Source organism: Lacerta agilis, chromosome 5 (assembly GCF_009819535.1).
Source record: "Lacerta agilis isolate rLacAgi1 chromosome 5, rLacAgi1.pri, whole genome shotgun sequence".
NCBI lineage: Eukaryota > Metazoa > Chordata > Lepidosauria > Squamata > Lacertidae > Lacerta > Lacerta agilis.
Window position 1 is genome coordinate 39,453,871 of NC_046316.1, and position 12,505 is coordinate 39,466,375.

Genomic DNA, 12,505 nt, shown 5'->3' on the forward strand with positions numbered 1-12,505 from the left:
ATGCAACATAAAATTATGAAGTCTGCACTAATTAATGCATTGTGTCAAGTCTTAAATTATACATCCTAAATGCCAGAAGCTATAATTCTAAATACAAGGTAGTTTAACTACCTCTCTCACCTAATGGCCACAGTTAATTAGCAACTCAGTTGTAGTGATGTACAGTACATGATAAAATATTGCTAAAGATGCTTGAAAGAACATGTCAGTTTAAGGGTGGAATTTAACTAGATTCCCTTATAGTTCAGTTTCAAGCCAATTACCACCACATGAAACTTTCTTTCCAATAAAACTCCCTTTTGGGAGAAAAATACCCAACTCATCATAAATGAAACGCTAACACATGAGCAAGTAAGAGCCAGCAATTGATTTTTGTTTTGTTGTTGTTGGGAAGGGGACAATAGAAATATTGTACCATTTTGTTTCATACTCAAGCCAACCAAGGGTTCTGAGATGTATCGTGTGAGGATTCAATGGGCACCAACCACAAAATTCACTAAGAAACCATATCTCTAAAATTGTAATACTTCGAAACCTCCTTGAAGCCGCCACATGTCAAATAAAATTATGTCTAACTTAAGAGTGCCATGCCAATCAACTATCCAGTTATTATTTAACTGCAATCAAATATTCCATGAAGAAAAGAATGCTACTGTGTAGGTAAGTGGTGAATTATTTTTTTAAAATGCATGTTGCATGGTGTCATGAGGCAGAGAAGTGACACAATAAGGTTTCCACACTTTGGCTTCATTTCGCTCCCCACAAAATTATCAAAATGCCACACTGATTCATGATGTTTGCAATTTCTGGTTGAAAACCATTGCTCTAGGGTACCCAAGAAGTCCACCATACAAATCTTCTCTTTTTTTTTACCTTATCTACCTTCTCAGGTTAATTTAAACATAACAACCAGCATGGATGCTTACAAACAATTCACCATGTCATAATCCATTATTATTATTATTATTATTATTATTATTATTATTATTATTATTACATTTGTATACTGCGCTTCAACCATAGACCTCAAGGTAGTTCACAACAAAAAAATCACAATATAAAAAAACACAAAATACATAATAAAAATAAGAACAAAAACAAACCAATAATCTCCCCTCCCATAACACATTTAAAGGTAGATTAGTACCATTTCGAATACCAAATTAAAATCCTCATTGTATTTCATAGACTCAGCTTAATCATTGACTCATGGTGAACTCAGGTAAGCAGTTGTTTTTTTCCTGGTGGTACTCACCTAGAAAAAAAAAAGCACTGCCTCTTACTCTCAACTTCAATTGTTCTCAAGTTCAACTGTTCTATCTGTAAGGAACTGCTGTTCCTTTTTTTTTGCTAAGACGAATAAGTGAAGAATTTTTAACAGCTGTGCACCTGTTATATTCTGTAATGCACTGTATCCATAAAGAAATGTTTCTCAAAACTTGTCTTATACTATCTCAGCAGTTCAATTCATTCATTCAGTGGATTATTGGCAGCAAATATGTCTAGTGACCAATGCAATAATTGCTCACATTTCCAGGAGAAAGAAGACAAGCAATGCCAGATCTGATTGCTTCTAGGCCTTATGGGTAGCAAGATTGCCACAGGGATGAGGAATGATAATGATGGATTCGAGCCCCACATTGAGCAAAAGATTCCTGCCTTGCAGAGGGTTGGACTAGATGGTCCTCGTGGTTCCCTTCCAACTCTACAGTTCTCTGATTCTATGCTTCTATGACATACAGCACCTGAGCAAAGGCAGCTCAAAAGTTTTCTAAGTGATATCTTCCTTGCAGCTATATGCTGGTAACTCATTTATTGAAATAGATCAACAAAATGGTCTATTTCAATAAAGGTACTTATATATAGCGTTAAGGAAATATACTGGTATGCCAAATAACCTCAAAATACCTGAAGAAAATGGTGTCACATTTTCCTAACATGCCCTAAAAGAGATAGAGAGAGAGAGAAAGCTCAGAACAACCTTATGTCAAAAGTACTGGAAATGCACAGGCTTCAGTCCAGTAGTGTCAGGGTGTATAGAATATTAAATAAGCATAATCAGGTAGACATATGATGGTTTTCTTATCTTGTTGTTTAAGCTTGCAACAGCTTCACAAGATGGTGCCTTAACACTGTGAATAGCATCCTGATTTGATTTAAAAACAGTGTGATTTGCAAAAGAAATAATGTGGTATACATTCACTGCACAATGATTGATAGGAACAATAAAGGTTTTCTGATAAATTGGGAGAATTTAATAGGTTGGAAGTTGTAACACTCAAGGCTTAGCAATAATTTACTGAAGGTCAATAACACTTGATCTACTGAAAGGCAACTTATTTATGAAATGGAGAGTATAACTGGCAGATAGAATGTTCTTGTCTATCTGACCTTATTATGAATTCCAGAACAGAGAAAGTTAAGTGTAAATCCTATTTAAATTATTGGGATCTAAGCATTCAAATGTGTCCAGTAACTCTATTGATTCAAGCATCTCTAAATCTCCCTTCATGCTTTATGGCTATAGAAGGAACGTGTGCCTACCCGTTGAGTCCAAAGGTGGACAGATACTAAGCTGGTTAAATGAAGGTATTTAATTTTAGGGTACTTTCCTTGCTCACAGTTACTTACAGACTGGTGTACTGGGATGCCGGTGGTGCTGTGGTCTAAACCACTGAGCCTCTTGGGCTTGCCAATCAGAAGGTTGACAGTTCAAATCCCTGCAACGGGATGAGCTCCTATTGCTCTATCCCAGCTCCTGCCAATTTAGCAGTTTGAAAGCATGCCAGTGCAAGTAGACAAATAGGTACCACTGTGGGAGAAAGATAAACAGTGTTTCCATGTGCTGTAGCAATCCATAGAACTCTTTAGAGCATTACAAATGTAGGTTTACCTAGGCGCTGCAACCGTGCAAACATAGCCATTCAACCTGCATAAAACATGTCAAAGGGCCTTATGTTTCTTTCAGCTGCTCCAGTTTCCAAGAACCCTATTGTGCCAAGTGTTGTTAATGTTTTTGTTTCCTTTTAACATAAAAGATCCAATCTGCACTATTATGTATCAGGCTTAGGAAACAGAGTAGGAGAAGACAGGGGTGATGTCATTTCTTCCTGTTACATTTCACTTCCTTCTAGTTACAAGACTCTCTCCTGCCTGACCTCTCTGCAGTTACAACAAAAATTAAAAACAACATGCAATACACACGTGTGGTAAGTGCTCATTTCAGGTTAAGGAGGAAGGAACTGAAAAAAATAATCTTCTAATATTAGCTAAGATAGAAAGTTGAGTATGACATAAAGAAAACAGCAGTGAAGTGAAAACATACAGAGTTAAGTTGCAGCCCTCCTCAGTAATTAATACTATGTTCCTCGTGAGGGACATGGGAGCACAATGAGTAGCCCACACTCCAATGTCCACTTGAACAGTGCAACTATCTGTAGTAACATTGTAGATTCAAAGGTCTCCACATGACCCAGAACTCAAATTGTGGAGAGTTCCAGTTTGTGCTGAACCCTTCCTAAGTACAGTACAGCTTCATGTTATAGCCACAGACAGTTGAGCTGTTCAGAGAGAAGCCAGGGCTACTCAGCTCACCCCTGCTCCTGTGTTGAGTAACACGGAAGCATTGACACCAGGACAGCTCAGATACCGGAAGTGATTCACACTGGGAAATATTACTGAAATCAGTGTATTGAAGGTGGCTCCTTTTCACAGATTAATTAAACAACAGTCCTTCCCCTCCATCTCTGGTGTGTGTGTGTGTGTGTGTGTGTGTGTGAGAGAGAGAGAGAGAGAGAGAGAGAGAGAACGAACGAACAGGGGAGACAGCTGGATAAAGCACACATTGGTGCCTGCATGCACACTTTGTTTACTGAAATGTCATTTTCTTCTTTCACAAATAATCATGTCAGTCTAAATGCCTTCTGGTCTGGGACCATGTTGCTGCCTTTACAGAACTGTGTGTGTTATATTAATGCTAACAAGCAATGGCTTCACTAAGACAGCATATGTTATTTTCTACTGCAGTGTTTTTAAAAAGGGATTTACTCCACGATAAAAAAAATCACATGCACTAACTATTAAGCATTCATGAAGCATATAAAGGGCACCAGTCCTTAAAATAGGCCAGCTTTGTTAAATCTTTCACACAGTTATATCTGCACGTGGTCTTCATGTATTATTTGCTTTGCAGAGCAACTATACGCAGACAATGAAAGGGGGTTCGACTAGATGACCCTTGGGGCTCTTCCAACTCTTCTATGCTTCGATTATTCTATGACATGACACCTGCACCTAAGCAAATGTAAACTACCCTTGCTTACCAGTCTCAGAGTCTGGCAAAGGACAGTGCAAAATCAAACATTTTCTTTCATGTAGACTCAGTCCCCCCTACTCACCCCAAAGCCTATTTTGCTATGACCTTTATACACACTGCAGATTCATTTTGTCTCCTGGTTTAAATGTATAAGTATTTCAAAATGAAAGTTTGGGACTTTATTTCTGGAATTTCTATCATATCAATATTTAAAAACCCCAATAAAATACTCCTTGCCATGTCTTCAAGAGTGTTGTACATAATACAAATGAAATATAATTACAGGGCATAATAAAATCACTCAAAAAGCAAAGTGTCAGGAAATGCATTTACTGCAATTTCCAGCCAATTAGAAGCGTAGAAATACACTCCACATCTGATAATGGCTAAGTTCACATGTAACAATTAGCTTCAGTAAACCATACTGTGCGGAAACTGGGCTGCTGCACAAAGCCCGACTGTTCCCACTTTGTCCCCCCCCCCTCCTTTGCACAAGTGGATAAACAAACCATGAAGGAGATAGCTTAGCATAGGGGTGGGAAACTCTTTTCAACCAAAGGCTCACATTCCTTTCTGGACAACCTCCTGGGGGACTGTGCCAGAGTTTCTACACACATTCGCACCCCCTCTATCTTCCATCCAGGCAGGCAGAAGGCTGTATCAGGTTTGAGAACACATTTCAGCCAGGTGGACCATTGGCCATACTGACTGAGGCTGGGCGAGTTGTAGTCCAATGACATACGGGTGGCGCCCCATTGACTATCCCTGCAGGGTTTTCTCCATACGTTCTGAGGTCAAAAGGAAACAACCTGCATCCAGCATGTGATCATTCACTGCATGCTTTCTTTCCCCACCAAAATAAATGTTATTGAATTTGATAGCACAGACAATTAGATAGAAATTCACAAAACTATTTTCCTTCCTCTTCCACCAATGCCGACAATCTGTTTAGCACAGTGGAAGACTTTTCACACTCAACAGCAGGAGCATAGCCTGTAGATATTTGCAATTTACTTAGAACTGAAAGGTATTATGTGCAACGGCCAAAATACCCTAATGTTTCTTTCTGTTATCTTTCTGATCTTTTATTCAGATTTAAACATTACTGAATTAAACGGAATAATATTTCTAGCTCCTCCACATATGAAAAATGATTTTTAACTCTGTTATTTTTAGACCAACAGTCTACTCCACAGCAACTTCACTGTAAGAAATTATATATGAATTAGTAAGTCTACACCCAACAGAATATAAAATAATTTAAGTTCCAATTATTGTTGAAATAAAGCTATTAAAACACTACTTGTGTTCTTAATACTGTATAGGTCTTCTATATTATTTCTAAAATTTTAAGTAAAATTTATCTTTAATGCACTGACTTCAACACAATGATCCATGTACATATTTCACTTTTCTATAAACGAAAATTGTTTATACAATTGTTTTCTATTCGATTATGGTCAATATCGTATGCACACTTACTTGAGAGCCCCATTCCTCTCAGTGAATCTAAATTCCAAGTAAACATTACAGGATCATGCTATTTGTCCTATTAAACAGAACATATCACTTTCCAAGTTCAGAATCTTAATTTTGTTATACAGTATACTCCTGTGGTTTTATTCCTTTTCTGGCACTTTTCCACATCTATGAAAAATGATCTTAGAAAAAGCACTGTAATATATTTAACTAATAAACCGTATTGTTTACAATATATTCTCTCTTACACTGCACACTTCAATAAACACACACTTCATTAAAAACACTCTCCATTAAATAAAACAATCCAATATACTCATTTACCTCTTCTTCATCCAGAACAGATCTAAGGGACAACCAACATAATACCCTGGGATCCATTTTGCTTATCAACTGTAAAGTAAGCCTTTATCAGCAAATCTTTGTTTCAGGAAATCCCGGTTCAAGTGCAATGAAGTTCCTTTTAAATAGAAAATATATTGGTGTCCCAGTCCATCCCTCCACCAACTACTCATGCTTTTCTAAATGGAAACCTTGACTGCTGGGCATAATTATAGTAGCTGTTGCATGTGATAAATAGTCAAAAAGCCAGAGTCATAGGATTGTCTGGAAAAGGCTGCTGCATCTCGTAATGTAAACATTTCCTTCTGCTGCTGGAATAGGAAACATCCATTCTGGTAAATGATTAAGAAATTGCTGGCTTTCAAACTCATTCGTAAGAGTAGGAACATTCCCCACCCGCATGCAGCTGCAAAACTCCTTTGCTTCCTAGTCTACAAAAAGACATAAGTAGAAAACTTGAAGAGAGAAAGACGAAAGAGCACGCCTTAAATAAAACTCACAAACTTTAATATGCAAGGGTAAGACCCAGGTCCACAGTATGCCCTATATGAAGTGGCTGCTTTGTAGCATTCCTTCTTGAGATTTAAAATTCATATCAGTCCTACCTTCCAACAAAGGTGGTAATTCAAGCCCCTAGTATAGCCTGCTTGCTGACAGAATAAATTACTACAGCACTACAAATCCATCGTGGATTTAGTTTACACGGCTGCAGTTGTCCATGTGTCCAGTATCTGACGCACAGACAAAGACAACAAATTTTCATTGAAAAGCAATACTGTTCTAGCAAACTCCAGAATGATGCCCGGCTTCACTAAACAGTCACCTATGAAGGTTTTTGGGGGGAGCTATTTGGGGATGTGTGTGAAACAGCAAGGTGGTTTCAGAGCATGTGAAATGCTTCACGTACTGGTTTTACTTGCCTATTTAAGCAGCGGTTGGTTCTTGTGTCACTTCTGCTTTCCAGCAGTTTCCTTCTTACCAGAGTGACAATCGGGAATCACACGCTAAGGCAGCAATTCTAATCCTACTTACCTGGGAGTTAGCCTCATTGAATTCAATAGGCCTTACCACTGTGTAGATATGGTTAGGATCTATAAACAATGGTATCGCAACATTACACAATATTACAAAGCCAATTAAGAGTAAAGGTAATGAAAGGAAAGAAAAGCCAAGTCTGGGTGGGACTGGCCTTTAGGGCCTGTTGTCCCTACCTTCTCTAAGATCTCATCCAGCCATGCAAGATGAAGAAGCCCTGGGGAGACCCAGCTCAGTCGGTAGAGCATGAAACTCTTAATCTCAGGGTTGTGGGTTCGAGCCCCATAAATTACTCTTGTGGTCCCTTCCAACTCTATGATTCTATGATTATTAGCTCTTTTGGCTATGACAGTGACCATGCTGCCCTGTAGCCAGCCTGTGCCTCAAATTCCTTCACTGGGCTGTGAGAATGAGCATATACCTCCTAATTCCTAATAGCCACCTTTTAGGTGCCTCTCCTTAACAGCTTAATCATGGTCTTAGGTGATACACCTATAACAAAGAAGCAACGTTATTTTCAACATACAGTATAATGACTTCTGCCAGAAGCTTGAATATCGCTGGAGTTGGAACAAATCAGTTCAAAATAACTCAAGGCAATTTATAGCTTTCGCATGTAACCCTAAGCAACATTATTTCCTCAGTTAAATGTTCATTGCTAAGAAACCCACACAAGTTTCCTACCACATTATCCTTCACACACATCCTTTTAGAACAAACTTTTCAAAAAAAGAACACCAGGTATTATACGCCTAGGCAGATGTGCCTAAGTTCAAAACGCCCCTTTTACCCATTTCTATCTTTCTATTTTGAATCATCCTACTTTTTAAACCTGGCATTCAGAACTGAATGCAATGAATGGCTCTTACAATAAAAGCAGCCCAATTCTGCCGACATGGTTCTAGAATAGTTCTTTTTCAGCCATTTTCCCAACAGCAGATCTGTGTCACAAGCAACTACAATCAGCACCGTTATCTGACAATGGGCTTCAAATGAATGTCAGTGATAAGAAGCACTTTATTTTCAAGGCTGCAAACTAATGAAACAATCGCATGCTAAATTATATCCTAACAACTAATACGAGAAGGAAAAGTGAGACTGCAAAGGCTACCCCCTATAAAATATGCTGACCTATAAAATTTAAATATAGTTTGGCTGCTATGTAGCTTCAAGCTGTTAACTTCATAATGTTGTGAAATTTCTTAAAAAGAATAGTATACTTGAATATACTGGTGGATAATTGTTAATAGTTAGATTATGCAGTGTACTCACCTACTAGAAGAAGATGCTATAGGCTGCAAAGGAAAAAGAGAAAGATAATTAAAAATGTTTATATAAATATATATACATATTCTTGCTCTAAACTGATGGCACATCTCTGTTTATATGCAAGCTTTTGTCTCCAGTGCAATCACTTAGAATATATATCCAATATTCTTTTGTTGTTTGTGTAGCAAGGCACCTCATTGTGGAATTTGAACCACAAGGCAAGTACTGAAAAACAGAACTTGCATATATTGAAAGACCTGCAACTGAAATTGGCAAAAGCCTTGTTCAGGAAGGAAAGAACACATAGTTGGAGGAAGGAAATTTGGGTCATGTAAGCCCTATGCAGGAGTTTCATGCAATGTTAATTTTAAACAACTACTCTATAAACAAATAAGCCTGCTTCGTCTACTCCTGAAGTTAGAAGAGATTGGTTCAAAATAACTCAAAGATGCTAATCACATGGAAAGGGAAAGAAGGAGCAGAGCAATCATGTATCCCCAGTGGCATGCAGTAAAAAGTTAGGGCCAAAGGCATCAGCTTGCAAGAGCAATGGAGGGGGCCTGATGTTTCCCATGTGATGTCTTGATGTCACACATGTGAGCATCGTGCCTCCTTCCCTAAGCTTGGCAGAAGCTTCCTGGGCTTTGGGAAGCAGGTGCCAGACCTCCGACAGGACTCAGGAGCCCTCTTGCCTCCTTCCCAAAGCTGGGCAGGCTTTGGGAAGGTGGCAGAATGGCTCTTGGACCCATCGGAGTATCGCACCTCCCTCCCTCTGCCAGGCAAAAGCTTCCCAGGCTTTGGGAAGGAGGCGCCAGGGGAACATTTAGGGGACTAGCCTAGTCCACTGACCACACACCACTGCACATCCCCCTAAACTGCATTCCTGGTTGTTGTTGTTTAGTCGTTTAGTCGTGTCCGACTCTTCGTGACCCCATGGACCAGAGCACGCCAGGCACTCCTGCATTCCTGGTAGCCACCCATAAGTTGAAGGGCAACCATCTGTAGTGGGGAGTCTGCTCTACCTATGTGGGCTCCTGGGTGTTTTAGAACCAATCTGCCACACATTCACAATATCATTTGTTCAGGAACCTAGGCATGTGGACCGCAGACATATAATTTGTATTCTGGAAATAGATCACTGGTATGTTCCTGTGTTAACAACACCTCAATCACATCCAAGTTTAATTCCAGGTTAATGGACAGAATGACTTAAGCTCCTAAGCAATTCTGTTTGATTCCAGTTGATGCCACTCATGACAAACCTGCTTTGAAACTGAGGCGTATATCATGAGCATGCTGTTTAGCACAGGAAGTTTGACAGCACAACCCTTTGCATGGTTACTCAGAAGGAAGCCCTATTGTGATCACTGGAACTTACTTCTTGTAAGTGCACATAGGATTTCAGCCTCAGGGTGTCTCCATATAAAAGTAGCCCTATAAACACATAAAATGCTCAGCATGTGTTCACAGTCATTTATGACAACATGTTTAAAAAATAACATGCCACTGGTTGCTTCTCTGTGAGATTATATTTGCTGAATTTCCAAGACTGATCAGAGCCACACATTTCCAACATACATTTGTGTATAAGACACGGAACTCTTCAGGTTCCTTTGGCATGGATTTTGACTGGGAAGAGAGTCAGTCAATCTCTCTCTCTCTCACGCACGCACACATGTCCACAAAAATAATTACGGGGTGGAGCATCGTCTTTTTATTTGGAACTACAGGTTCTTGACTACTTTGATTCATTGCATTTGTTTTCAGTTTGTCCACTGAACAACAGTACTGTAGGACTCTAAACTAAAGACTCCTAATGCTGAAATTTACACCTCTTACACAGACTCCACCTTGCTATAGTGAATGTCAGACATAAGGTCTTAAACCAGTCAGGCTTTTTTGTTGTTGATGATGGTTGTTTGTCCATAACATAAAAGAAAATATAACACAAAGTAGATAACTCTTTAAGCCATGGCTCGGCAAACTAAGGCCCGGGGGCCGGATCTGGCCCAACTGCCTTCTGGATCCAGCCCGCGGACAGCCCAGGAATCGCCGCGTGGATTGGCGTGGGGATTCTGGTCATTCAAACTATGCCACCCCCCCTCTCCTTCACACACACCGTGGTGGCACCTCTTCCTGGCTTCTCCCTGCCCTGGCTAGAGGAGGAAGGGGGCTCAGCTTTGTTGAGCCGTGGTTGGCTGAGCGCCATTTTAAGCAGCCCCTCACCGGAGCCAGCTCTTTCGTGCCGCTCATCGTCCCTCTGCCACCACCAGCCCCTGCCACTCGTAAGCAGCCACCAGGGCTCATCCGGTGCTGTGTAGAAGGGAGGGGAGAGTAGGTAGGGAGGATTTTTGTTTTCAAAATATAGTCCGCCCGCCCCACCACCACCACCACCAGGTCTGAGGGACAGTGGACGGGTCCCCTGTAGAAAAAGTTTGCTGACCCCTGCTTTAACCAAACACCGTAGCCTTGGGGAAAATGGTCAATAACTTCTTTTTATCAAAGTCTTATTTTGTGTCTTGCATAGCCATAGAAAAAAAAGCACTCCCCTGGCCAACCCTGCCGATACTCATGCACACACTTGTTCACTGCAATGAAGCAGTGCTTGCATGTTTCTCCCAACAGAAGTCTGTGGTGATGAGGTCCTGGGGATTTATTTCCCTACTACTTTTCACATACCCTGTTCCATGTGCTCGCTTTGCCTTTCATCTGACTGTGCCAGTTGAAACACCAGCCTTTTGCAACACAGATGAAACAAATTATCATTTTACTCTCACCATCTTACTTTGGTTTGGATTTTAATTAATTATATTATTTTCAAATCAGTTTCAATCTGAGAAACCGTAACCTGGTGGGTGGAATCAGTTCTCCACCCCCTCTTATGGAATTATCCTTCCTCCCAACCAGAATATGATGAAGATGCAATTGCTGTTGTTTTAATTCTTTAAAAAAAACAAATAGTGTTAATTCTTCTTTTCAGCCAGCCTATGCAGAAAATAGAATGAGAAATTAGGTCACAATGCACTGCAGAGATACTAACATAGTTGTTTCATAATCTGTGCAATCTACTTATTCTGTCCTGAATTCTACAGAGAATTCATCCATCTTTGAGGAAGATGTTGTACTGCATAGCATCTGAATCAATCCTTTCAGTTTATTATACCGCACATCAAAAGCCATAGAACTAAAATTCATTTAACAGTCATTCTGCATTATGAAGATTAACAAGCTGCAAATAGTTCCACTAGAAAACTGAATTCAATAAAACTAATTAGTTTTTCCTTTACAGTAGGTAATGAGGACAGCTGTGTTAGAGTTTATTTTGCTAACTCCCAACACTCCCTCCTCCCTTTTCCAAATCCCTCAGTCACTGACCTTCAATTTGGAGGTGCAAACTGCCAACATAAACAATTACAGAGGCAATTTTGCAGACAATTATGTAGGCCCACAGCATTTAGGTGCAATCACACAACTGCAGCTGATTGAGATGCAAGATGAAGATACTTTGAATTTTCCATAAAATTTATAGTTCAAATATTTAAAGTGAAAAGGATATGCGGTTTTTTTGAACTGCCATTTCTAAAGTGCTTTTCTTCACAGATGATCATCCTACACTGTTTTGTACATTATCTTCTGCAGTCTCATATTCTAAAATCTAGAAGCATGTTTGTGTGCTCTCTCTCACACATACACACTAGACATAAAGAAATGGAGGAAGCTATTACTGAATTTCCTGGTTCCTAACAGATGTTTCCTGGAAAGAGGTTGTGGACCGAATCATAATGACATTATAAGTAGCTATACAGACAAAGTGATGACATTTAACATAGTGGTCAAGTGCCCAAACTTTTGTTCAAAAACTTAAGTATTAAATAATATCATAATCCTACACAGTACCCCTCACTTTTAGGGACGCGGGTGGCGCTGTGGTCTAAACCACAGAGCCTAGGGCTTGCAGACTGGAAGGTCAGCAGTTCAAATCCAAGCGACGGGGTGAGCTCCGGTTGCTCAGTCCCAGCTCCTGCCAACCTAGCAGTTCGAAAGCACACCAAAAAGTGCAAGTAG

At 39.8% G+C, this 12,505-nt stretch overlaps 1 protein-coding gene across 4 annotated transcripts in view; it reads right to left on the reverse strand.

Annotated features, from left to right (window-relative positions):
- PTPRE (protein tyrosine phosphatase receptor type E) overlaps positions 1-12,505 on the reverse strand; it is a 99,301-nt gene that overhangs the window by 62,583 nt on the left and 24,213 nt on the right. For 3 of the 4 annotated variants that reach the window (XM_033149410.1, XM_033149409.1, XM_033149408.1), the window contains exon 2: positions 8,444-8,466. The exons of the other annotated variant lie outside the window; for it this stretch is intronic. In XM_033149410.1, the coding sequence (XP_033005301.1) occupies positions 8,444-8,466 (23 nt within the window). The remainder of the gene's footprint in view (positions 1-8,443; positions 8,467-12,505) is intronic. 4 annotated transcript variants of the gene reach the window in all.